General features: G+C 41.3%; 1 protein-coding gene across 1 annotated transcript; it reads left to right on the top strand.

The window, feature by feature from the left end:
• Nucleotides 1–8,310: 8,310 nt before the first annotated feature.
• On the top strand, nt 8,311–21,317 carry LOC308280950 (mitochondrial outer membrane protein SLC25A46-like). The gene is made up of 9 exons (XM_080755245.1): nt 8,311–8,630; nt 10,884–10,926; nt 11,515–11,572; nt 11,900–11,977; nt 12,247–12,347; nt 12,827–12,883; nt 13,098–13,155; nt 15,427–15,572; nt 18,583–21,317. The coding sequence occupies exons 1-9, from the start codon at nt 8,381–8,383 to the stop codon at nt 19,016–19,018; spliced, it is 1,227 nt and encodes a 408-aa protein (XP_080611371.1). The 5' UTR covers nt 8,311–8,380; the 3' UTR covers nt 19,019–21,317.
• The last annotated feature ends 3,548 nt before the right edge of the window (nt 21,318–24,865 follow it).

The following is a 24,865-nucleotide window of genomic DNA, read 5'->3' as shown; positions in this document are numbered from 1 at the left end:
TTGCCCATGACTTTTTCAAAAATAGCAGATCTACAAGCTCGCTTTTCACTGGTAGTAGAGGAGCCTATGTATTTCCGTAATTTTGGAATGTTAATTTTTGGAGACATGTATATCTTGATTCTTGGGGTTCTCAGAATGCCAAAAAAACATGTCTCCAATTTTTCTTTTGGGGTTTAGCATGTGTAATTAGCATAATTAGACAATTAATTGCCCAAAATAGGAAATGGCAATAACTTTGCTTCTAGGTAACTTATAAAGGTGATCTAAGAGTCTAAGTCCATGTTTGTGAGGTCCAGAAATTAATCTGTTACCATTGTGAAGTCATACCACCTTTCCTAGTTAGCATAATCATCATAAATTATGCAAAAAACAAGGTGAAAATAAGCAAATTGCTGCATTTTTAAGTTTTAGTCAACTTTGAAAGCTTCTCACAGACTTTAAGATGTATGTTTACAAATCATCAATTATCATCATCCTATAAATAAATCATGGAACCCTGTATCTGTGTAATAATTATGTAATAATCACACCGAAACCAAAAAATATCTATATTTCTTTGCTTTAAGTTAATTAATAAACGTGATCTTACAGACAGTGTAAGTCTGTTTGCATGTCTAGAAAATATTCTCTTTCCATAACTAGGATATTTAATCTTTCCTTATTAGCGTAATTTGCACACACATATATATATATGAGAAATTGTCACAGATTTATCAGATTATTTATTCTAATATTTACAGAAAGCTGTGTAAACACATTTAATAGAAGGGTCTCCATCATCATCAATCCCCAACAGATGTGCCTTGCTTACATTACAACACACCTATTCATCTGCCCCACACATGCACATCTCAGAGCAGATAAAATGTTAAGATCGACAAGAACAATGTGAGATGCACTGGGATTTCTTGCAGCCACATTTGATCAGTTGGGTATTATGGGTAATGGTGGCTGGGGCTGGGGGATCCCGTGTTGTGACTGGCACCAGTTGATCCCCCTCAGCCTCCATCCATATTCAGTTACCGGTGGTATCTGTGGGTTATGTACGTGGTCCTGACTCCTCATACCATATCATTGCCTGGTAATGGGCACGGGCAATAGCTTGATGGCTTCTCGGCTTCAAATTGTTTCTTTGTGAATAACCTCCACCTGACCTCACCAACATCCACAAGATTTGTACCGGTCTCGTACAGCTGGCAAACAAATGCTTAAATCTTTTTCTTTTTTTCTGTGTCAGAACTGAGCTTTTTTGTAGTGCCTAGAGTAGCAAATGCAGATTCCACCTCCACAGGACACCGGTGTAGGGCTTGCCAACAGGTTAACTTTCCCTTGCCAACAAAATGGCCTGTCTGGTCAGCTCCATGATGGCATGGAACCCTGGTAAGGCTGAAGTCCTTGTTTTACCCAGTTCACTGCAGTGAGATGATTTTGTTCCCCACACCAGTGATGAAATAGGTGTCCTTGCACAGCTGATGGTACCGTCGGATTGCAAGAACAAAGACATCAGTGTCCGGGTACTCAATGTAGATCTGTGTTGCCCCTCTTCGGACAGCAGGCTGTGCAGGATTATCCTTGTGTCAGCCTCTTCCTGTGAGCTGTGGAGATGTTTTACTGTACATCAATAGAGTTTGAGTGGACATCTTGCCTTGATTATGAAAATGTTGGGTTTTCCCTGGAAGTGTTGGAGGGCTTTCTTAGCAAGATAGACAATCAGTTCATCTTTGGTTTGGATACCTGACAAGATTTGTTTTTCTGACACCTTCCCTATCGGTGTGTTGTCTTCCACATCATAAGTGGTAGGGGGCTTGCCACCCTGGTGTCGCTTACATGTGGCCTCCTTCATTGAAGATGCAATGTCATCACTATGTTCCTGTCCAGTGTGGCTATGAAGTGGTCAGCCCACTGGGAACATGTCTTGATCCATGATGGCTTTCCCATTTGCATTTGCTACTCTAGGTACTACAAAAAAGCTAAGTTCTGACACAGAAAAAAAGATTGAAGCATTTGTTTGCCAGCTGTACGAGCCCAGGTACAAATCTTGTTGATGTTGGTGAGCTCAGGTGGAGGTTATTCACAAAGAAACAATTTGAAGCCGAGAAGCTGCCACCTACACAAGGAGCATTACATCAAGTCATTGCCTGTGCCCATTACCAGGCAATGATATGGTATGAGGAGTCAGGACCACGTACATAACCCACAGATACCACCGGTAACTGAATATGGATGGAGGCTGAGGGAGATCAACTGGTGCCAGTCACAACACGGGATCCCCCAGCCCCAGCCACCATTACCCATAATACCCAACTGATCAAATGTGGCTGCAAGAAATCCAATGCATCTCACATTGTTCTTGTCGATATCAACATTTTAACTGCTCTGAGATGTGCATGTGTGGGGCAGATGAATAGGTGTGTTGTAATGTAAGCAAGGCACATCTGTTGGGGATTGGGGATTGGTGATGACGACGACGACAAAGATGGAGACCCTTCTATTTAAATGTGTTTACAATATTTTCAGAGAATAAACAATCTGATAATTCTGTGACCATTTCTCATATTGTTCTTTATTTTATATGAGGGATATATATGCAAATTAAGCTAATAAGGGAAGGTTAGATATCCTAGTTATGGAAAGAGAATATTTTCTAGACTTGCAAACAGACTTACACTGTCTATAAGATCATGTTTATTAATTAACTTAAAGCAAAGAAATATAGCTATTTCTGGTTTTGGTGTGATTATTACATAATTATTACACAGATACAGGGTTGCATGATTTATTTATAGGATGATGATAATTGATGATTTGTAAACATACATCTTAAAGTCTGTGAGAAGCTTTCAAAGTGAACTAAAACTGAAAAAATTAAGCAATTTGCTTATTTTCACCTTGTTTTGCATAATGTATGCGGATTATGCTAATTAGGAAAGTTTGTATGACTTCAAAATGGTAACAGATGAATTTCCGGACCTCACAAACATGGACTTAGACTCTTAGATCACCTTTATAAGTTACCTAGAAGCAAAGTTATTGCCATTTCCTGTTTTGGGCAATTAATTGACACATTATGCTAATTACACAAGCTAAACCCAAAAAAAAAATTGGAGACATATTTTTTTGGCATTCTGAGAACCCCAAGAATCAAGATATACATGTCTCCAACAATTAACATTCCAAAATTACGGCCAACAGAATCTGATACATAGGCTCCCCTACTATGGTTAAAGCATTCAATAATTCTAGGCTTAAATGGGTCAACGATTCCGGTTCCTCAACAAATCCCTCTTAACGGTTCCAATTCCTTACTCTTGAGTGTACAAATTTGTACGCTTTCTGTGAGTTACGGTGGTCCTTGACATTTAAAAGTGTGTGAACCACCAGTATTGTAATTGTATAGCACAAGGGTCTTCAACAGGGGGTCCGGGACCCCTAGGGGGTCCTCAGAGTTACTACAGGAGGTCCTACAAATCTTTGTGTGATTTTCTCCTTTTTTATATTAACCACGTGAACCCTAATGTCCTTATTCTGAGAACTTTAGCCAAAAATAGCAGCTCTACAAGCTCACAGTGAGCTTGTAGATCAGCTATTTTTGGCAAAGGGCTTTGGTGTAGAGGGGGAAAAGAGCAGACTAAGTACATAGTGAAATGTCAACTTTATTAACTCTTTGAGTGCCAATCCCGAACTAGTTCGGCTTTATTAGCGTATCGTAGAGTGCCGATCCCGAACAAGTTCGGCTTTTAAAAAAAAAAAAAAAAAAAAAAAAAAAAAAATTTGAAAAAAAATGTTTTGAATTTTTTTTTTTTTTTTTTTGGACCCCATCAAATCTGGTGAACATGATTTCAATCGCGATTTTGCATGTTCCACCCCCATACAACCCCATCTAACATACAGGGCAGCCATTTTTGTTTACATTACATGTAAAACATAATGGCGATTATCTCAAGAATGCCTGAACGGATTTCCAATCGGATTTTTTTGTTTGAAAGCTGTGAACAAACTGCACAAATCCACTCCAATGCAATCCAGGATTGCATTGGATTTTTTAGAGCTCATTCTTCTCTGTTTTTTTCCCATGCATGAGGTGTGCAAGGTTTAATCATGGCTAAGTTGACGAAAATAAGGCTTCTAAAATGCTTGGTAGCCAATAGCTAACTTCAAGCTAACTTCATCCTCTTCCTGTACATGCACAAAGGAAAGTGTTCAGGCAAGTCATGGCTCCAGGGCTTGGGCATGCATTACCAGCATATCTCTATTATTCTCTGGTCACTGGGCGCCCTCTAGTGGTGATAGGCTGGCACTCAATGAGTTAAGTATTGACGGTTCAAGTGGTTAAATATCTGAAAACACAAATTGACATGAATCCAAAATACAATGATGATTGTGCTTTCAAACAATGAAGCTATATGGAATCTATGAAAGGTTGTGGGGGTCCCTGCTTCATCTCTCTCTCAACTAAGGGGTCCTTGGTCTGAAAACGTTGAAGACCCCTGCTCTTAACGGTTCCAATTCCTTACTCTTGAGTGTGCAAATGTGTACGCTCTGAGTTATGGTGGTCCTTGACATTTAAAAGTGTCTGAACCACTGTTATTGTAATTGTATAGCAGACGTGAAATCCACTAGCTCTGACAGTGTGATCAAATCGGGTTCCAAATACCATGGAACCGATTCCGGTTCCACAATTCTGGATCAGGTTCCACTGATTCCTCCGGTTCCGGGATCCCAACCCTAATCCTTAACTCTCCTTAACAATACTTTCGGTTGGTTGTAACGTTGCTAATCTAGGATCTGATCATTGTACTCTTTGCTGTTGGTTGGTTGACTATAATGTCATCTGATCTAGGATCTGAACATTATTCTGCTGCTGGAGACAAGAGAGAAATGACTGGAAAGTTAAAAAAAGAAAAGAAAAGATTTGAAAGAAAATGTCAAGCGTTAAATTCTTTCACTTTGCACTCGCTTGTTGACAGCATCAAATGCACGGCTTATAATGCACATGATGCATATATGTGAACTCATTAAAAAGCTGTTTCAAGGACACAACATTGAATGGTCATTGCTTTCAATTGAATGGTCATTGCTTTCAATTGTGGTATGTACTGTAAATCGGTGAAATCTCGCCTTTTCGACGTCCCTTCATTTCGACTAAGGGTTAGGCTTAGGCATAGTTTTACTGAGGTTAGGTTAAGGCAGTGTTTCTCAACCACTGTGACCTTTGGTGTGCCCCTTGAAACTGCTCGAAAGCCGGTATTGTATTTATCATTTTAAAAACGATTTAAACTAGTGAAAACAGCCGATCTACAAGTAGATCGGCTGTTTTCACTACTGTTGTGCGACAGCCTTGTATGATGAAGCAGGGCTTTGCTTTGCGAAGAAACGTACAAATTTGAAACTTGGAGATGCAAGGTTTCTTCCCGACAGTGACGATATTTACACCCCCATGTATTATGTTGGTGTGCCCATGGATTCTTGGGACATGAAAAGTGTGCCCATGCAGAAAAAAGGTTGAGAAACACTGGGTTAAGGCATAGTGGTTTCACCAGGTTAACATTCACCCGCGTCAAAAAGATGCTATGTCGAAATGATGACACGCTCCCCTGTAAATCGTTGCTGTCGGGTCTGACCATGGCTGGGCAGTGTGCTTTAGTGTTGTAGTCGAGTCCACCTAAAGCGAGTCCAAGTCAAGACCCAAGTGCAGGAGAGGGCCGAGTCGAGACCAAGGCCAACGGGGGTAGAGACCGAGACCAGATAAAAAAAAAGGAAAAAGGTATTACCGTGAATAAAAAAGGTACTGAGGTGTGGTCAGTGGTATAGTATTATCCCTTTTCATTGCATCTGTAAGTTAAATGTATTGCTCTGGTGCACTTTGAGAGCAAAATGAAGAAGATAGATCAATGTGTAACTTCATGGAATTCTCAGGACATAATTTTACACCTTGAAAAGTTTGCACTTTTTGACTCATTTTCCGGACTATGGGTTTTCTTAGCCGCAAATTGCAACACTAGATTTTTTATAATCGGATGAATCTAGGGTTGCAATACCTCCCATAGGGATCCAATGCATCAAAACAGTTTTTTGCTATCTGATTGTATTAAACGACTTCAAACTCACCAATATTGCGGCTATATGGAAAGCTTGGAGCGTCCTCTTTCTATCTGCAAAGTGTTTGTTTCAGAAAAATCCACAGTAGACATGTTAGGAGCTACTTTCTATCCAAGAAATTTGGTTCAGGTGATAATAAAGTCCTGGAGTTTGGAAGCGCTTGTGGAAAATCCCTCAACGGTCCTGTGACCACCTGGTACTAAATGTTACATTATGCAGGAGGCAGCGGGACATGGCGTTATAGAAGACGAGCGCTTCCGAAGTTCAACACTTAGAAAATAAACCATGTCTGCTCGGATTTCTTGACAGAAAATAAATCATAACAATTATACGGTGGATTTTTCAGAAACAAACACTTTGCAGATAGTAAGAGTAAATTCCAAGCTTTCCACAGAGCCACAATATTGGTGAGTTTGAAGATGTTTAATACAATCAGATAGCAAAAAACTGTTTTGATGCATTGGATCCCTATGGGAGGTATTGCAACCCTAGATTCAACCGATTATAAAAAAAATCTAGTGTTGCAAATTGCGGCTACTAGGGTTTTCTTACTAAACTAAATGTAGTGAAGCGCAGGAGCGGGAATCGAACACCACTCTCCCACTCGCCAGTCCGACACACAAACCACTGTGCCAATAGAGCTGAGCTCGATTGGCAGGGCATTTGCGGGTCGGTTTATTGGCTGGGGCTACAATCACCCCCTCGGTCTTTTGAAGCGCGTCCTCGCGCTTCACATTTCACACCGCGGACCACCGCACACGACGTCCCTCATGTCCCTCACGCAAGGATATCACGCTCCTCATCCTGCCGACAACGCCAGATTGTAGTGAAGCGCAGGAGCGGGTATCGAACACCACTCTCCCACTCGCCAGTCCGACACACAAACCACTGTGCCGAGCTGAGCTCGATTGGCAGGGCGTTTGCGGGTCGGTTTATAGTGTGTGCCAGCGCCTACGTCATTGTAGTCCTTAGCGGCCATTTCTTGGGTAAAAACACAGGTGTTTCAATTGTTTGATTGCATAGAACTAATGCTATAGTCTAATCAGAACACCTGTGTAAGGCTGTGTTTACCCAAGAAATGGCCGCTCTTAGAACTACATTTGGCACACCCTATTGGCTGGGGCTACATAAAGTTTTAGACACATCTAGTCAAGGCTGTCAAGGTCAAGATCCACCTGAGCAATATGATGTGAAAGCTAATTTACCAATGTATATTTCACTGTGTAAAAAAAAAAGAAGACAAGAACGGACAGAATCCGTTGCACAGGGGCAACTCTGACTGGCATGCAAAAGGATTTTTTTTCATCAATGAAAAGTGCCAGACAGCCCTCTTATAATGTTAATGTGAATGAGCTCCTCATAATATGGGTATAATACAATTATATTTTCATTGCATTGTCTTGACTCTTGACTCGAGTGGACTCGGTGGGGGAAGAGTCCAGAGTTTAGTCCGAGACCAAGTCAAGGCCGAGTTAAAATCTTGGGCGAGACCGAGACGAGACCGAGCCAATGACATTTGGACTTGAGTCCTGACTCAAGACAGGTCATTGACTCGAGTAGTAACACTAGTGTGCTTGTTTACCCAAAGAAGGGTGCTACTACTAACTGCAGCTCACTGCTTCTTGCACCATGCACGGGTTTGGGACCTCCACAGAAGCAGTTGTTGAGGATAATACGACGTAAACACAACAATATGCCTATATAAGTTCATCACACAGGACAAACTACTCAACACTTCTTGACTAAGACAGTTGATGAGTGAGTAATACAATAGGCCTATTATATCTAGTCCTACCACTTATTGCTCATTGTCGAGAACATATATATATATGTATATATATATATACAGTATATATATAAATGTATGTATATAGGCCTGTGTGTGTGTGTGTGTGTGTGTATAGTCACACACACACACACACACACACACACACACGCACGCACACACGCACACACACACACACACATTATCTTGTTTGCTTTTTGTACCTTGCCACTGAAACAGTTGAACTACAAATCCCATGAGGGCCGGCGAAACCCGGAAGTACAATAGTGCACTTCCGGCATTAGCCTTGACAGCTATGGTTGTGTGTGTCTGTTTTGCAAGCGGCGAAGGAGACGACTCCAGTGATCACTATTAAATGAACAGGATTTGAGCGTATACGCGTGTTGTTGTTGTTTTCACCCCCATCACGAGACGCGGGACTGGAACCCATATCCCGTATTATTAAGCGATCATCCTAGAGAGGTCCGGGCGGCGGGCCGGGGGTAGGTCTACGTTATGACTTCGCGACGACCGGACAGCTTCGAGGGGGGCGCGCTGGGCTACCGCGGCGAGCCGTCCTACCCGGGCGGGAGCAGCCTCTACGGGGCGGGGAGGTCATACGGGGCCGCCGGGCAGCAGGACGTCCAGTGGGTCACCACCCCGCCCGACATCCCCGGCAGCCGGAACCTGCACTTCGGCGAGAAGACGCCGTCGGGAGACGATCACGGGCGGCTGCTGGACGATCCGCCCGAAAAGCCTCCGACAGGTATCTAGAGTCCATCCTGGTGGCTGCTGTTTACTTCTAGTGGTCCTTGCTAATTCCATCATACCCGTGGTTCTCGAACTGATGCATGTCAAGGACCCCCAAAATGACACCTAAAGATAATGCCAGGGACCCCCATAAGATAAGATTTTACAATAGAGTCCATTCTCCTGTGGGAGATTCGAGGGGGACTGATCATTAAGTCCGACGTCTCAATATTCCGACTAGATTAACATTCACCAGGTTAGCATTCACCAGCGTTAGGTTAAGGTTAGGTTTAGGTGGTCGGAATAATGGGAGGTCGGAACTATGACATGGATTGGCTGCTGTTTACTTCTAGTGGTCCTTCCATCATACCCGTGGTTCTCGAACTGATTCATGTCAAGGACCCCCAAAATGACTCTTAAAGATAATGCCAGGGACCCCCACAAGAGAAGATTTTTACGGCTCTAATTTCAACTAGGACCCCCCAGTTTGACATGGATTAGGCTAGTACGGACCCCCATCTCCGAGACGGCAATTTATATTGTAAAATCAATGTTGATTTAACTCGGAGAGTGCACAAATGGAACCAAATGGACCCGTCATCCATTTGTACTCTCTCTGAGTTACATACCCATAAGGGTCCATTTGGTTCCTAACTATCATTTAGCTGGGGACCCCCTGGAACTCCCCCAAGGACTCCTGGGGGTCCCCAGATCCCACTTTGAGAACCAATGGTCGAGAGGTCCTGCTATTCTACTAAGCTGCTGCTGCTACTACTACTAGTAGTATAGATGCTACTAGGTACCACTACAGCTGCTAGTAGCCTGCTACTGCTATCCTGCAATAGGCGATTTTAGCCTCTGCAAGCAGGGTGTGTGGTGGGCAACAATTATTCACGGTAATGCCAGTTATGATGCCAATAAGAAATCTCTGTGACAAATCAAGGCCAAGTAATAAAAAAAAAAATATGCATGAGGCATCAAAACAACATGCTTATCATATATTTATGAGCAAATCTAGTATATGATTTGTTTATTTCTTTAAGCTGATGGAGCTCACCAGACCATAATCTGTCCCTGTAGCCAAACAACAATGATATAGCAAGTGTCGATCAAATCAAATAAATACATTATATCTACATGATACAATGAACTGAACCTCCCTGCCCTTTGAGCAAACCTCAATTTATGTTATCAGTCAATGTAGTTATTATAGACTATTGACTAATAGCGTATTCAATCATTCAACAGTCTCAGCATTGAGAGTCTTGAGACATTTTGGAGTTTTTTTCTTTGAATATAGAAATGGACAGTTGTTTAACTTGGGTCATTGCCATTGTCCAGCAAGCAGCAGCTGTACTGTATAGCGCAGGGGTGGGCAACTTTGATGATGGCGAGGGCCACTATATTTCCACCTTCACTCCAGAGGGCCACAATGCATATTGCTACATCCTACTTTGTCATTCTAGTTATCTAGTATCTCATACAAAAATAGCAGATCTACAAGCTCAAAACAAGATCGTCTATTTTTGCTTCTTTTTAATTGGAATCCTGAAATGTAACATTTTGATTTAATTTCAAACGCATTTAGTTATATACTCATGTTGACTTTATGAACCTAAATACAAATACATTGGACATAAAAAAAAATACATTTTAATACTACTATACAAGTCATTAAGCTACTAATATAGACTGATGGAATTAAAGTAGGTCATTTTTGGAATTGTAACAGCTGAAATCAATAATATATCAGTATTCCGGTATTAACCTGTGAAGTGAAGGTGGGGGCCGCATGTGCCGCCAGTTGCCCATGTATGGTATAGCGTGTGGTGATGGTGAAGTAAATAGATTGAGCTGAACTCCAGCAGAACCTGGCTTAGGTGGGTGGCCATTAGCTCTGATCCATAGAGTTGGGAGTCCTTCTCCTCTGGTGATAACCCTGCCCCACATTTGCATACTGGGTCCTGATTGGTGCCCCACTACTTCGTCGGCAGGGAAATCACAACAGATATTTGTGTAGTCATCTTTTATTCTTGCCTTTCCTTGACATGTTTTTCTTTGCGCCCTTCAACGAAAAAGATGTTTCGCCCACTTCTTTACACCTGTAAATGTATGATGTTACAATAAAGTTCATTCGGATTTCTGACTTGCACGCCTGCGCACATGTACCCACCCATACACAACCACCCACACACATGTAAATTGTGTGTATACCGGTAGGTTGTGGCACTTGTATGTTTTTATCTTAATACTTGTTTTTCATCCACAGAACAACTGAACAGATTTGCCGGTTTTGGAATAGGACTTGCGAGGTGAGTAGTACGGTAGTATAGTAGTTGATGGGGTCTTCAACAGGGGGTCCGGGACCCCTAGGGGGTCCTCAGAGTCACTACAGGGGGGGCGCCAAATCCTTGTGTGAATAGGATAATTAACAACTTGAACCCTCGCATCCCTATTTCAAGGAGAACTTTAGCCAAACATAGCAGATCTACGAGCGAGGCGTTGAGCTTGTAGATTGGCTATTTTCGGCAAATAGGTTTGGTGTAGAGGTAAAAAAAAAAGAGCAGACCAAGTACAGAGTGAAAGGTCAAGTTTACAAAATATCGACTATTTAAGTGGTTAAATGTCTCCAACATAGACTGATGACAGTGCTGTCAAAGAAGTCTATGAAATCGATGCAAAATCTGCATCGCACATTTATGTATGTGTATGTAGAGGGGGTCCCTGCTTCATCTCTCAGCAAAGGGGTCCTTGGCCTGAAAACGTTGAAGACCCCTGATGTAGTGTATTAGTGTAATAATAGTTAGTACAGTAGTAGTATGTAGTATGTAACAGTATAACTGTCTCTCTCTTCACATTATAAACTAATGTACCTCGCTCTACTTGTTGTCTCTCTTCAGTCTTTTCACAGAAAATGTGCTCGCTCACCCCTGTATAGTCTTTCGAAGGCAGTGCCAGGTACGTCAGACCAGAATCCATCCCTGTTCCTTCCTTTTCACCTCCTAGTATATGTTTCAGAATTCATCAAGAGTTTAAAAGAAGAGTTTAAAAGAAGCGGTCACAAATCGTTAATGCGAAACTTAAAATGAATATATCGTCACTGTCGGGCAGAAACCTTGTATCTCCAAGTTTCAAATGTCTGTTTTTTCCGTAAATTAAAGCCCTACTTCATCATACGAGTGTCGCACAAAACTAAACAGCAGATCTAGTGTGATTGGCTGTTTTCACTATTTTAAATAGTTTTTTAAAATGATAACAAGGCTAACTGTGTGTACTCTGTTGTAGGTGAATTACCATGCTCGCTGTTACCACCTCTCTCCGCTGACGGCAGTCAGCGTCATGTACAACATAACCAAAAGTCAGGTACGTGCTCACATGCAATCTCTTCTCAGCTTTTGTGTTTATTATGTTCCTGCAAACATATTCCAGGGTGTGCACATCCAGATTCTAGAGTGGGAGGTGCTGGTCAATGCAAGAAAGTATGTAAGAGTAAAATCGTCCTGAAGCGTGATGGCGAAATGCGTTGTGCGATAAAGCCGCAAAGTAGTCGGTCTATCCTTTTATATTGTAGAACTTCAAAGACAGTGCTTTGTGGTAAATGTACCAATGCTGCACTTTGTGATATCTTTCAGGGTCCCAAGGCACTCTGGAAAGGAATGGGAAGTACTTTTGTGGTTCAGGGAATCACTCTGGGAACAGAGGGAATCATCAGTGAGTGTACGCCGTTACCACGGTAACTACAAAATATAACAATATAATTAAGGGCCACCCGACCGCCTTTGACTATTGATAAAATATTACATTAAAATGTTGCTAGCTGGGCATGCTGGCCTATTTGGATGCACATCTTTTCAGTTAATAATAAATAACCAAGTATTCAATTTAAAACGCATGCAGGAATGTTTTAGAACAATCATAGATCCGCCCCTGTCTATTGAGGGTTTTGCTTAAGAAGACATGTAAAAACACCATTGCAATAATTATAACGGAATATAATTATAATGTGATTTAGATGTCTTCATAACAAAAAAAAGATCTGATTCCTGAGATGTTCCTGAGATGATTCAAACATTGTCTGAACATTATAATACTGCCACTAGGCTACACCTAACCCTAACTACTACTAATTGTGTGTGTGTGTGTGTGTGTGTGTGTGTGTGTGTGTGTGTGTGTGTGTGTGTGTGCGTGTGTGCGTGCATGTGTGTGTTTTAGAGAACTATCACATCGATGGAACCTCAGACAAGTTGCTGGACATTTGCTTCTTAAGGGGTAAATATTCAATGTGGGATATGAAATGTATCTGAAACATTGACTGAATTGAATATCAAATACAGCATGAATCAATACAACTGATATTCATCATTTGTTATATAGGTTAATGTCTCTCTCTCTCTCTCCCTCCTTTCTTTGTCACTTCTCTAACTCTCTCTCTCCCTCCCTCTTTCTTTCTGTCTCTGCCCTACCTCTCTCTCTCTTTATTCAGTGTGACCTATGTTGTTGCTATGCCGTTCTACTCTGCCAGTCTAATAGAGACAGTCCAGGTATTTATTATTTTCTACTCTAATATTAAATGTAAGAATATGTATTAGGTGGCTCACTAGCCAGCATGGCATGCATGTTTGGTCTCACTGGCCCCCTTTTTCCACGGAGTAGAACCAGTTCCGTTCTTTGCCCCTAGCCCAGGGGTCTTCAATGTTTTCAGGCCAAGGACCCCTTTAGTTGAGAGAGAGATGAAGCAGGGACCCCCACAACCTTTTCATAAATTCCATATAGTTTCATTGTTTGACAGCACAATCATCAGTGTGTTTTGGATTCATGTCAATTTGTGTTTTCAGATATTTAACCACTTGAACCGTCAATACTTAATAAACTTGACATTTCACTCTGTACTTAGTCTGCTCTTTTTCTAGAAAATAGCCGATCTACAAGCGTTGTGAGCTTGTAGATCTGCTATTTTTGGCTAAAGTTCTCAGAATCTCAGAACACACACGGTTCAAGTGGTTAATATAAAAAAAAGGAGAAAAAGGTTTCTATCACACAAAGATTTGGAGGACCCCCTGTAGTAACTCTGAGGACCCCCTAGGGGTCCCGGACCCCCTGTTGAAGATCCTTGCCCTAGCCTAATTTAGAACCCTTCAGAGTCAGTGTTACCACCGAAAATAAATTGTTTCTGAATCTGTTGATGGAACGTATTGGTTCTTGATACAATCTTTTATCTCAATGGGATATAATTAAAAACGAAAAGACAAAAAAAAATCCAAATTGAGACACCTCTGAACTTGGCACAGAACTGCCCCCTGGTGGTGTAAGATCTGGATACATGTAGATGATTTGACTGCTTGGTATATATGGGAATTAAAAATTGAGTTTTGTGGAAGTATTGTTGGAAGTGTGTAACCAGACCTGCCGTCAACGGTTTGATCTCTTTGAATGCGTGGAAGTGGTCTTGGAGGTTATCTTGGCACTCTGGTTATTTCATTAGTAAATCTTGTAAATACATGTTTGAAGGATGTTAATATTAAAGATGGTTTATATTTTATGATTTGACGATCGAGGTGAGAACAGTTCCCTGAAATCTGAACTTGTATTTGAAGTAGCTTATATGTAATTTATGGAGATGAGAGGATAGGTGCTAGCCCATAAGATATTGTGGTATATTTAAGGATATACTATTGTCACATAAAGATATCTGAAGATATAAAGAATCCCACTGATCTTACCGTATTCTACCCTATGCCACTGGTTATCAACCTGTGGGTCGGGACCCCCAGGGGGGCCCCAAATTATTTTGGGGGGTCTCCAGATGATTAGCTTAATGTGTATAGAGTGTATCTGCACATTTCTAAACTGATGATTAAAGACCTTTTAATACTTCTAAAATAAATGTAACATTGGCCAAATTGTCAAATATTTGAGGCAGAAATTGTGAAAATAGCAGATCCACAACGCGAGGCATTGTGAGCATGTAGATCTGCTATTTTCACAATAGAACCGTGTTATATAAAATGTAATGCCTCAACTCTTAGTGCTCGTCAGGGTGGGGGTCCCCAGTTAAAATATGACTATTTGGGGGGTCGCAGCCTGAAAAGATTGAGAACCACTACCCTATTCCACTGTATTCCACTACATTCCCGCTGGATTCTATCGTATTCCACTGTATTCTATACCATATTCTTCAGTATTCCACTGCACTCTATCCTATTATACCATACTTCACTGTAGAGAACGGGTTCCCATTCCCAAACCTTTTTGTCTCAGGGCACCATGAATATTTTTTTTCATCCAAGGCACCCCTACATTATATCGTCATTGTCGGGTGGAAACCTTGTATGTCCAAAACCTTCTCTTTTTGTGTTATATTTTAAAAACGACTTAAAATAGTGAAAATAGCAGATCTACAAGTAGATCGTCTTTTTTCACTACTTGTGTGACACTTTTGTATGATGATGAAGTAGGGCTTTTATTTTACCAAAAAACATGCACATTTGAAACTTGGAGATACAAGGCTTTTGCCTGACAGTGACGATATTCATAATTTTCACTCCCAGCACCTTATATTTATAGCATATTTTAGCGATTATTTTGAGAGAATTTAGCCATTTTGGTTAGAACTAACCGAAAATAACTTTGTACTTCAAGTTTAAAATGATACTAAATATGTTTTCAAGTGTCCAAATAAATTCCAAATATTATCAAATTATCTCACCCTGGACTGCCGTCACGGCACCCCAGGGTGCCCCGTCACCCACTTTGAAAACCACTGCTGTAGAGACATCTCTACTCATCAATCCTCTCTCTCTCCCCTCTTCCAGAGCGAGATCATCCGCGACAACCCCGGCGTGCTGGACTGTGTGCGCGAGGGCGTGGGCCGCGTGGTGGGCCTGGGCGTGCCGCACAGCAAGAGGCTCCTGCCCCTCCTGGCCCTGGCGGGGCCCACGCTGCTCCACGGCCTCCTGAGGTACGTGTAGGGATGGGACCGTCTGAAAATGTCATGTCACGATTAGGGCATTCACCAAATATTAGAATATTCGAATATCAAAGACACTATTCGACGTTGTTCACCGAAGTCGAATATTCGTTTTTTTTTTTTTGTTTTTTTTCTCTTTAAAAAAAAATATATAGTTTATAAAGCTTGGCTAGATAGGAAGTCATAAGAATGAGTTGTCAATGGCCCTGGTGGATGAATTTATTAATGCTCTATACCAGGTGTTCTCAACCCTTTTTAGGCCATGACCCCCAAAATAAACATTTGAACTGGGGACTCCCACCCTGACAAGCACTTGGAATTGTAGGTATTACATTTAATGTGACTCGGTTCCCCAAATAAATATTGTGAAAATAGCAGATCTGCTATTTTCACAATGTTTGCCTCTTGCTTACTTAATATTTGACAGTTTGGCCAGTCCTGACGAAGAGAGAATCAATAATAAATAGACTTGGTAACCTGGCTAAAGAAAATAACACCTCTGTTAAGAACCTGGGGGTGATCATTGATGCTGAATTACATTTTAATACACACATTAATCATGTCACGAAGATTGCCTTCTTTCACCTTAGAAATATTGCGCGAATTAGAGCCTATCTGTCGCTGAACGATGCAAAAACGCTGATCCACGCTTTTGTTTTCTCTCGGCTTGATTACTGCAACGCACTTCTCTCTGGTCTGCCAAAGAAAACAACTGACAGATTACAACTTGTTCAAAATGCAGCAGCCAGAGTTTTAACAAAAACTAAGATAAGAGAACATATTACTCCAGTTTTAGCGTCGCTACACTGGCTCCCGGTTGTTTTTAGGATTGATTTTAAAATTCTTTTACTTGTTTATAAAGCTCTAAATGGTCTGGCACCTTCGTACCTCTATAACTGCCTGCATAGATATGTTCCAACCCGCCCACTCAGGTCCTCTAGTGCAGACCTACTTGAGGTGCCAACAATGACATATAAAAAATATGGTGAAGCAGCTTTCTGCTTCTATGGACCGACAGCTTGGAATAAACTACCACTACACCTAAGACAGGCAGCCTCGGTGGATAGCTTTAAAGCACAGCTCAAGACCTATTTCTTTACTCTTGCTTTTAGCTAAATTTTTTAATCCCTATGCTGCTATTGACGTCCGCACGGCTCTGAAATTGTTCTTCAATGTTCTATGCTTTTATTTTTTCTTGCTTTATTGTAATCATTTTACTTATCTCTTTTTTATGTATTTTTTATTTTCTATTTTACTTTTTCTCTGTTAAGCACGTGTGCTTCATTTTATGCTCTGTAAAGCACTTTGAGCTGCATTTCATGTCATGAAAGGTGCTATACAAATAAAGTTTTATTATTATTATTATTATTCGACTATACGAATACTTTGAGGTCGAATAATTCAAATACTAAAAATCACTATTCGTGAATGCCCTAGTCACGATTATTGTGACCTGAGAAATAGCTATTTACGATTAAATCTCCACAATACAATTATTGCGAGTGTTTTTTTTTTTTTATCGGGGTAAACGATAACGGCGATTATTGTCCCATCGGTGTTAATTTTGTCGACTAAGACTAAAAGACTACAAGATTTTGATATTTTGTCGATAAGACTAGACGAGACTAAAACAATTTCAGAAGACTAAGACTATTATTTGTGTTATTCAAAAGACTAAGACTAAATCTAAGACTAATGGCTGTAAAAATGAACACTGGTATGTACGTAACTGCAATGAAATTCAAGCCAAATACATCTTTTATGTTTGGTTTATTTTGACCAAATAACAGGCAGTAGAAGACAATGACTTGTTCAGAGTTATGTGGTTATATTTAGCCCAAAATACTTAGACTAAGACTAAATGTTTTGATATTTAGTCGACTAAGACTAGTGTAACTGCCCCCAAACTGGACTTCTGGCACAGATAGACTACGGTTCGACTGATGTTCACAAGAATCTTAATTTTCCAGATGACACTCATGAATCACTGTGAATAACTGAAAATGACATAAATACATGTTTTAGATACAATGAAAGAAACACAAATTAAACAATGCCCAATAACAGATGCAACAATAAAAGACAATGCAAAAACATATACAAACAATAAAGAACTGACAACCAAACAACAAAGGTGATGTGCCGTCTGCGCCTTCTGCACCATGTTTAGGAGTAGTTAAATGTTCTCTTCCTTTTTGTAGAGACCCTTGTTGGCCCTTTTATCTTTTTGATATTTAGAGACTCTTCTCATATGGAGACAGAGCTCCCCTCTGTTCTATCAGCTTCATTTACTTGAACCTCAGCATGTGGCCTCTATTTAACTGACTGAAATGATTGATGTTATGTAACCACACCTACTACTTGCTGCCATTTAACAATACCTTCGTACTCTCATATGCCCCTGTCTCCATAGACTTCCATGTAATTCATAGTGCACACCCATGCCTAGATAATGCACCACGTGTGTCCACATTGCTCACAGCTTTCAAACAAAAAAATCCGAATGGAAATCCGTTCAGGCATTCATGAGATAGCAGCCATTATGTTTTCCTAAAATGTAAACAAAGATGGCTGCCATGTTTGAAAGATGGGGTTGCTATGGGGGTTAAACATGCAATTTCACGATTGCTATCATGCCTACTAAATTTTTTGGGGTCAAAAACATTTTTTAGAAAAAAAATGTTTTTGATTTTCTTTTTTTTTTTCTTTTTTTTCAAAAACGGGACATTTCCAGGTTCTACGGGCATGGCAGGGCGGTACAACGGGATTTTTTTTCTGGATTTTCGGCCATAGCAGCAAATGAGTTAACATATTTCCAGATACTATCAATAAACAAAATAACCGCCTAGCCCCTCCATTGCTGGGACAGCTACAACTAGACTAGACTAAAACAATTTCAGAAGACTAAGACAGGACTAAGACTAAATGGTGTGTTATTCAAAAGACTAAGACTAAATCAAGATTTGCTTAAAATAAATGAACACTGCGTCCCATCCCCTAGGTACGTGCTGTCCTCGGCCGTCCAGAAGCTCGTCCTCTGGCTCATCCAGAGCCGCCGGAAGCCGCCGCCGGCGGACCCGCATCGCCCGCAGGCGACGACGGCGGTCCTGGACGCCTACTTCCCCGAGCTGATGGCGTCGTTCGCCGCCGGGCTGGTGGCGGACGCCGTCCTCTACCCGCTGGAGACGGTGCTGCACCGGCTGAGCGTGCAGGGCACGCGCACCATCATCGACAACACGGACCTGGGCGTGGAGGTGCTGCCCATCAACTCGCAGTACGAGGGCATGAGAGACTGCGCGACGGCCATCTGCCGCGACGAGGGCACCCTGGGCTTCTACAAGGGCTTCGGGGCGCTGGCGGTGCAGTACGCCATGCACGCCGCCGTGCTGCAGGTCACCAGGGTGGTGTACGCCGCGCTGCTGCAGGACCATGCGTAAGGAGGCGGAACCCCCGGCGAGCCGGGCGCCTGCCGCCGCGCGCCCCCTTCTACATTCTGGTTGTAATAGTGCGTTGGCTTAACAAAATTATCGAAAACGAAGCGGATAAAAGCGCCAAACTTTTTTTCAGGCTTCTTTAGGACCTAACAATGGATTTTTAGCCTTGGGTACCAAACTTTATTTTGGTTTACCCAAAGAATTATCCATATCAAGTTGGGCTCCCATCGACTTTGTATACAGGAGGAAAATACCCAGAAAAAAGATCTGCTTTAAGTAGGATGTGAGGGGTCCAACTAGGGGTTTGTCATGATTCTGAATCCATTGCAAGCATTTGTTTTGCACAAAAAAACTTTCATTGGGCTATAAATGGCCCCTCAAAACGATGGTTTAGTGATGAGTCATAATTTTTCACAGTTTTTTGGGGTGTTTTGGGGGCCATTTCTAGCCCAAGGAAAGTTTTTTGTGCAAAACAAATGCTTGCAAACTTCAAAATAAAGTTTGGTACCCAAGGCTAAAATCCATCGTTAGGTCCTAAAGAAGCCTCAAACAAAGTTCGGCGCTTTTATCCGCTTCGTTTCGATAGTTTTGTTAAGCCAACCCACTATTCTACCTTCTGGCTGTAAAGATATGGTGCGGTGCCGGGGGTTCTATTCACACGTCCGCTTTTTTTTCCTCTCTAGCGCCAAACCCCCACACACACACACACTCCCGCACTTTTCCCCCCGAATCACTTGGTCACTCGCTTGGGTGGGTTGAAGTCATACTGTGTAACGTTGATTTAGCGACAGCCGCTGTAGCGCCGTTGTCATTAGAGTGTTTGTCTATAGACCGCTTTCCTGAGCGCTCGCAGGAGGGCGGTGCAACAGTAGTGTAAAGCAGTGGTTCTCAACCTGTGGGTCAGGACCCCCAGGGGGGTCCCCAGTTGATTGACTTAATGTGAAACATTGTTTTCTCACTCAACAGTAAACAAACCAACATAAAGTTTAAGTGTATTGAGGGTTTCTGCACATTTCTAAAGTGACTTTTCAATACCTCTAAAATGACAAATGGCCAAATTGTCAAATATTAGAGGCAGAAATTGTGAGAATAGCCGATATACATGCTCACAGTGAGCATGTAGATCTGCTATTTTCACAATAGAACCGTGTTAGACAAAATCTAATGCCTCAACTCTTAGTGCTCGTCAAGGTGGTTAAAATATGATTATTTTGGGGGTCGTGGCCTGAAAAGGTTGAGGAACACTGGTGTAAAGTAACTAGTAGCCTACATTTACTTAAGTACTGTACTTAAGTACAATTTTGAATATTTCTACTTTACTTGAGTATTTCCCATTTTCAATAATTTTACTTCTACTCCACCAATGGCTGCTGTGTTGGCGGCGGCGCTCTCTACAGGGGAGAGCTCAGGAAAACGGTCTATAAGGAAGGAGTGCTGGAAATAGGAATGCTGCTGGGTCCTAGCTCCCAAGGATATTCTCTGAAGCAACATGTCGTCAGAAACGGTACTTGTAAACTGTAAAATACATGAATAAATACGTTACCGTTGCCTACGTCATTTAGGCGCAATTGTCGGGGGGTGTCTCGCAACTAATGGCCGGTTTACACAAGAGAATTTGTGCAGACACGCACGTGAGTTCTGCATACGCGTGCGTGCACTTATTGATCCAGGCCTATTTGATAGCCTGCGTAGTGCGTATGCGTGGCTCGCGTCATAGACACGGATGCTTTGAAAAGTCAGGTGTAGTCCGGCTGTTAAAATAATGTTTAATAGTGCTTGAGAAGGTGTCAAAAAACACATTTAGGTAAGGTGGAGTTGTTATTGTGAAATATATACATACAGATTATATGAAAAATAGCTTTGTTTTAATTGCCAAAGTTACACAGTATGACTTTAAAGTTTGACTTTAAAGACAAAAAAATAATAATAATAATAACACAAAGGTCACGACCAGGAAAGGGGGATCGATTTCACGCAGATGTCATTCGCTTTGTAAACATACATTTCACGCGCCTTTTTAGAATGGATTCAAAGATATCGGAAAATAGATCAAAAGGTTAATCACAAGATGTCACCAGGTAGAAATCCTTTGAACTCTGAGGTTCAGTTAATGCCTTCTGAAGGATGTCGGAGAGAAACAGTTTCGTGTGCAAAGCTGCCGATCACCGCTTGGATCCTGTGTTCTGTGAAATCTCGTAAAAAAAAAAAAAGAGAAGTTGTTGTTTTGTAAAGCCGAAATCCGAGTTTATTTATTAACATTTCAAATGTGTCGTTTGTGGGGCGGTGGGTTTGCGTTTTTTCTTGCCGTAAAAAATGTGATTCACGCAGAGATACGCGGCTTGTTAGGAGACGCCTTCCACCTGTCCATTCTGTGAACATGGAGTGGGAAAGTACATAGAAGAGGAACTGCACTGACTAGTTTTGCCTCAGATGTTGATGGATGTTTGTTGAGATGATTGGTTGAAATGAAATGATCCAATAAAATTCTTTGGCTGATGATTTTATGTTTCTGGAGCTGATTTCTCTCCCTGAGAGTGCTGGGTGGGCATTGTTTAGTACTTTAGCATAGGGGTGGGCAATAGTACTAGTATTGATTCATATAATTAACACTTTGCAAGCCACGGGGAGCCCCTTAATATTAAAACCGGAATATACCGGACATCTGAGCAAGGAGTCTCAGCCGCGCCGTCTTTTACCGTACTTTGTCATTAAAAACGAAATAAATGATTTTTAGCCGAAAATCGGCGATCGTCTAACCTTCCCTAGTCACCACTCGTCCATCAATAGCGCATGGCTCGTCTGACATGAAGCAGAAGTGACGTCGGGTCCATTCCTTCCAGAGGCTTCCTAGCAGCCACCCATTTACTGTTTATACGTTTGTGCTAGTACAGCAGGAGTGCTGCGGGCTATGCGAGCGAAACTGTTCATATCTACTCTTGAGTCATCCGTGGATTATTTGAGCTGACATTTACGTGAACGGATCGCGCACACGAAACGCACGGGGATAAGATGCGTCGGCCGAAACCGCCACTCTAAGCCAATGCAGATTGAAGAATTTCATTGGGAACTGTGGTGAGTATACAACGGGGATCGCAGTATGGTAATGGGATGAAGACCACGTGATATAGCGCTGGATGTCTGGTAAAATGAATGCGGTTCAGATAATATAATAATAGAAATTTCACGGCTAATCTACAACAAGCCATTCTATTTCGGCTAGCAAAGTGTTTTAATGTTGATAAACTGTACAAAATGAAGAATATAATCACATTTAAGTTGTTAGACTGCAGATAATATTAGTTCATATCTATTAAATATGAATGTCTATAAATACCTGTACATTCATATTAGGGCATTCACGAATAGTGATTTTTAGTATTCGAATTATTCGACCTCAAAGTATTCGAATAGTCGAATATATGACAGGACTGGCCAAACTCAAATAAGCAATAGTTGCGAGGCGTTGTGAGCATGTAGATCGTCTATTTTCACAATATTTATCTGTGGAACCGAGTCACATTAAATGTAATACCTACAATTCCAAGTTTGTCAGGGTGGAGAACTCCTGGTATAGAGCATTAACAAATTCATCCACCAGGGGCATAAAATATTTATTTAGTGTAATATTAAGATCACACACCACAAATACAAGTCTGGTCTGTCTTACAGTAGAGCAGGGGTTCCCAAACTTTTTGGGCTCAGGGCACCCCTATAAATATCGTTTTCATCCGAGGCACCCCTACATTATATTACAATATTACCTACATGACATTCATAATTTTCACTCCCAGTACCTTATATTCGTGGCGTATTTTAGGGATTATGTGGCGAGGAAAACATTGAGATAATTACCATTTTGGTCAAAACTTACTGAAAATAACTGTACTTCAAGTTTACAATGATACAAAATATTTGTTTAAGTCTTTAAATAAATTCAAAATATGACCAAATGATCTCGTGGCACCCTTGGACTGCTGTCGCGGCACCCCAGGGTGCCCCGTCACCCACTTTGAAAACCTCTGCAGTAGAGGTCAGGGAACCTGGGATGATTCCTTCAAGACCTGATACTGGATCAATTAAAGTGTGGCACCTGAGGGCCTCAGCTCCCAGGTCAGACGCCAGGTGCGTCTCACAGAGAGAAGTCAGGTGGAACAAACGGTCGCTTTGATCCACAACAAAGACAACGACAACGTAGCGTCGGCAGGAATGATGGCGCCTCACCCCACGGAGGTTAGGGTTAGGGTTAGGCATACAGTTTACAGTTTACAGTTTAGATATTTAGCAGACGCTTTTAATCCAAAGCGATTTACAATGGGCAGATAAAAAAAAAACATCACAATAATAAACAAGATAATAGGCTATGTCAGTACATCAACAGCAATATAACAAATGCAAATGAATATCTATCTAGGAAACAATATAATCAGTCAAGGAACTAAAAGTTCTAAAAAACCTAAAAACAGATGCTAACTAGCTTCATGTATGGTCATTGAGTGTTTCAGTAGTGTTATGGGTTTAGGTGGAGTCTGAACAGGTGAGTCTTCAGTCCACGGCGAAAGCTAGCGAGTGAGTCCGTTGTTCTAAGTGCGACAGGGAGTTTATTCCACAACTTTGGGGCCAGGAGGGCAAACTGTCTCGGACGAGTGGATTTTTGCCCTGGGGTTTTTAGCTAGGGTTCTGTCAGCATCCCTGTGTTGGCTGATCTAAGTGAACGTGTAACCCAGGCTTGAAATGACCATGCCTGGATTTAAAATGGAGGAAATAGAAAATGGGATGAATAAATAATTCATTTTAAGTGATTTGCAAGGTGCTAAAAACGATTTAAAAGTGTTTTGAAATGATACATTGAATTCATAAAATCTATACTCTGCTCTATTGCTCTACAAGTTGTTAAAATTTGAAGAATGAGCTGAATACATGGAAGGAAAAAAAAGATTGCAAAACAAACAAACAGGGTGTCTTGCAGGAGCCAGCAAAGGTTAAAATTACCTGGCTCTGTGATTGCCATCCTAAGTGGCCAATCACTGAGCTCTGAGCTTCTTATGTCCAGCCCTTTTAGTGATGGACTTCCTGTCCTATATGAGCAGAGAACTTCCTGTTCCTGCCAGAACCACATTGCTGCATCTGATGTGTTTGTACACAAAAACACAGAGAAACAATCTTTTGCCATCCGATTGGTAAGAATGAGAAATAACCTTCCATTTCGAAACATCCACATTTCTAACGTTATTAGACAACTCCTGATGTGAATATTGTGTCATTTTAACTTTGTAGAGCAGTGTGAGACCGAGTTGTTGCAATTCACCGTCCAGCCAGGTGAATGCATTCTGTGCCTTGATTGCTTTGATCATCGGTGAGTGAGACCAATGCATGACTGTATGGTTGATTTAAGAAACTGATGCTGATGTTTATGATGTATTAGCCACACCAAGTTGGCAGAATTTATTTTGTGCGCATGTTACATGCTGAAAGCACTGATTATTGTACTTTTTGTCACTGAAGAACTGTGTATTTTGGGTTCAGTGTTGAGGATTTAATTAGTGCATCTCTCACCTGTTGCTAGCCAGGGAGAGATGTTTGAGCCATTAATATCTCTGCGAAGTACTGCACAAAAACACTGATTTGGATACTTTTATGCACTTTAATGCAATTTACCCCAATTTATTGTGAATATTAAAGGAGCATTTCATAGAATTATTTTTGGGTTAAAAAGAAAACAGTTCATTGAATATAGTGAATATTTAAAAGACTGTGAAAAGAATATAAGCGCTTTAGATATTTTTGATGTTTTCAGTGTACTTTTACAGTGCATGATTACAAGAAGAGACATGATTGGCCTAATTGATATAA

The sequence above is a fragment of the Nannobrachium achirus genome, assembly GCF_963921795.1.
Source record: "Nannobrachium achirus genome assembly, contig: SCAFFOLD_307, whole genome shotgun sequence".
NCBI classification, from domain to species: Eukaryota; Metazoa; Chordata; class Actinopteri; order Myctophiformes; family Myctophidae; genus Nannobrachium; species Nannobrachium achirus.
The sequence above is the reverse complement of the archived record's forward strand: the minus strand, read 5'-3'. Positions and strand labels throughout refer to the sequence as shown.

Bases quoted from the DNA above. Each gene is read 5' to 3' on its own strand.
- LOC308280950 (XM_080755245.1), top strand. From the start codon at position 8,381: ATGACTTCGCGACGACCGGACAGCTTCGAGGGGGGCGCGCTGGGCTAC. The intron at 11,978-12,246 runs GTACGTGCTCAC...GATATCTTTCAG, and splicing joins ACAACATAACCAAAAGTCAG to GGTCCCAAGGCACTCTGGAA. The intron at 12,884-13,097 runs GTAAATATTCAA...CTCTTTATTCAG, and splicing joins GGACATTTGCTTCTTAAGGG to TGTGACCTATGTTGTTGCTA.